General features: G+C 45.2%; 1 protein-coding gene across 1 annotated transcript in view; it reads left to right on the forward strand.

The window, feature by feature from the left end:
* Positions 1-293: 293 nt before the first annotated feature.
* The window catches only part of LOC102008580, a 59,703-nt gene continuing 59,147 nt past the window's right edge, over positions 294-849 (forward strand). The window contains exon 1 of the mRNA XM_013508849.1: positions 294-328. Within this exon, the coding sequence (XP_013364303.1) occupies positions 294-328 (35 nt within the window). The remainder of the gene's footprint in view (positions 329-849) is intronic.

The following is an 849-nucleotide window of genomic DNA, read 5'->3' on the forward strand; positions in this document are numbered from 1 at the left end:
GCAACGATGCCTCAGCGACCAGGGCAGATAGAACATACACTTCTCATTCCCAAACTCACCTGAATAACTAAGAATCTAGGGTTGAACAAGTGACAGGTAGTTATAGGGTTTGAGGAAGCTGAAGGGAGGGAGCATGGGGTAGACATGACCTGCAGGCATAAGCTGGGTCAGATCAGAGGAAGGGAGGCGTGAGGAAAATAAGGAGGGATGGGAGAAGTTGTACTAGAGGGAGCAGAACTGATGGCAAAGTAGAAGCAAAAACTTGAAAGAAGTAGAAGTGTCCTCACAGAGACATGTTAGGCAAGTACGAACAGAGCAGGGATGTGCGGTATGCAAAACGAACCATTCTGGGGCAATGAATATAACAATATATCCCAAAGTGTTATTCTTAAAAAATACAGTGACTTACAACAGAAAGAACACAGCTAAAGCATTAATAACTGGGGTGATGATGAAGGAGAGACAGTAGACAACAGAGAGGAGATGGGGAGGCAAATGAGGGTCAGGGGAGAGAAAGGGAAAGAAGGTGAAAAATTCCATACACACACACATGTGAAACGGCATGAATGCCAGTCTCTCAGCAACCTACTCCAAAGCCCCAGAATGCAGTGTTAAGTTGTCTATTGCCTTCTATATTCACACTTCTCATAAGGACTTGGTTTAGGGGCCACAACTGTTGGGTGATGAAGTATAGTGTACCTCGTTGGTCTGTGGTTGCATCCCGGAGAGAAACAGTGGTGGGTATGAGAAAAATAAAGACAGAGAAGAGCTGGGGTCAGGTGGAGTTACCTCTTGCCTGATGAGCAGGAGAACTGACTTCAACAGCAGGGGTGTTTATTTTATACACTT

This window comes from Chinchilla lanigera, unplaced genomic scaffold, assembly GCF_000276665.1.
Source record: "Chinchilla lanigera isolate Chin_1 unplaced genomic scaffold, ChiLan1.0 scaffold00157, whole genome shotgun sequence".
NCBI lineage: Eukaryota > Metazoa > Chordata > Mammalia > Rodentia > Chinchillidae > Chinchilla > Chinchilla lanigera.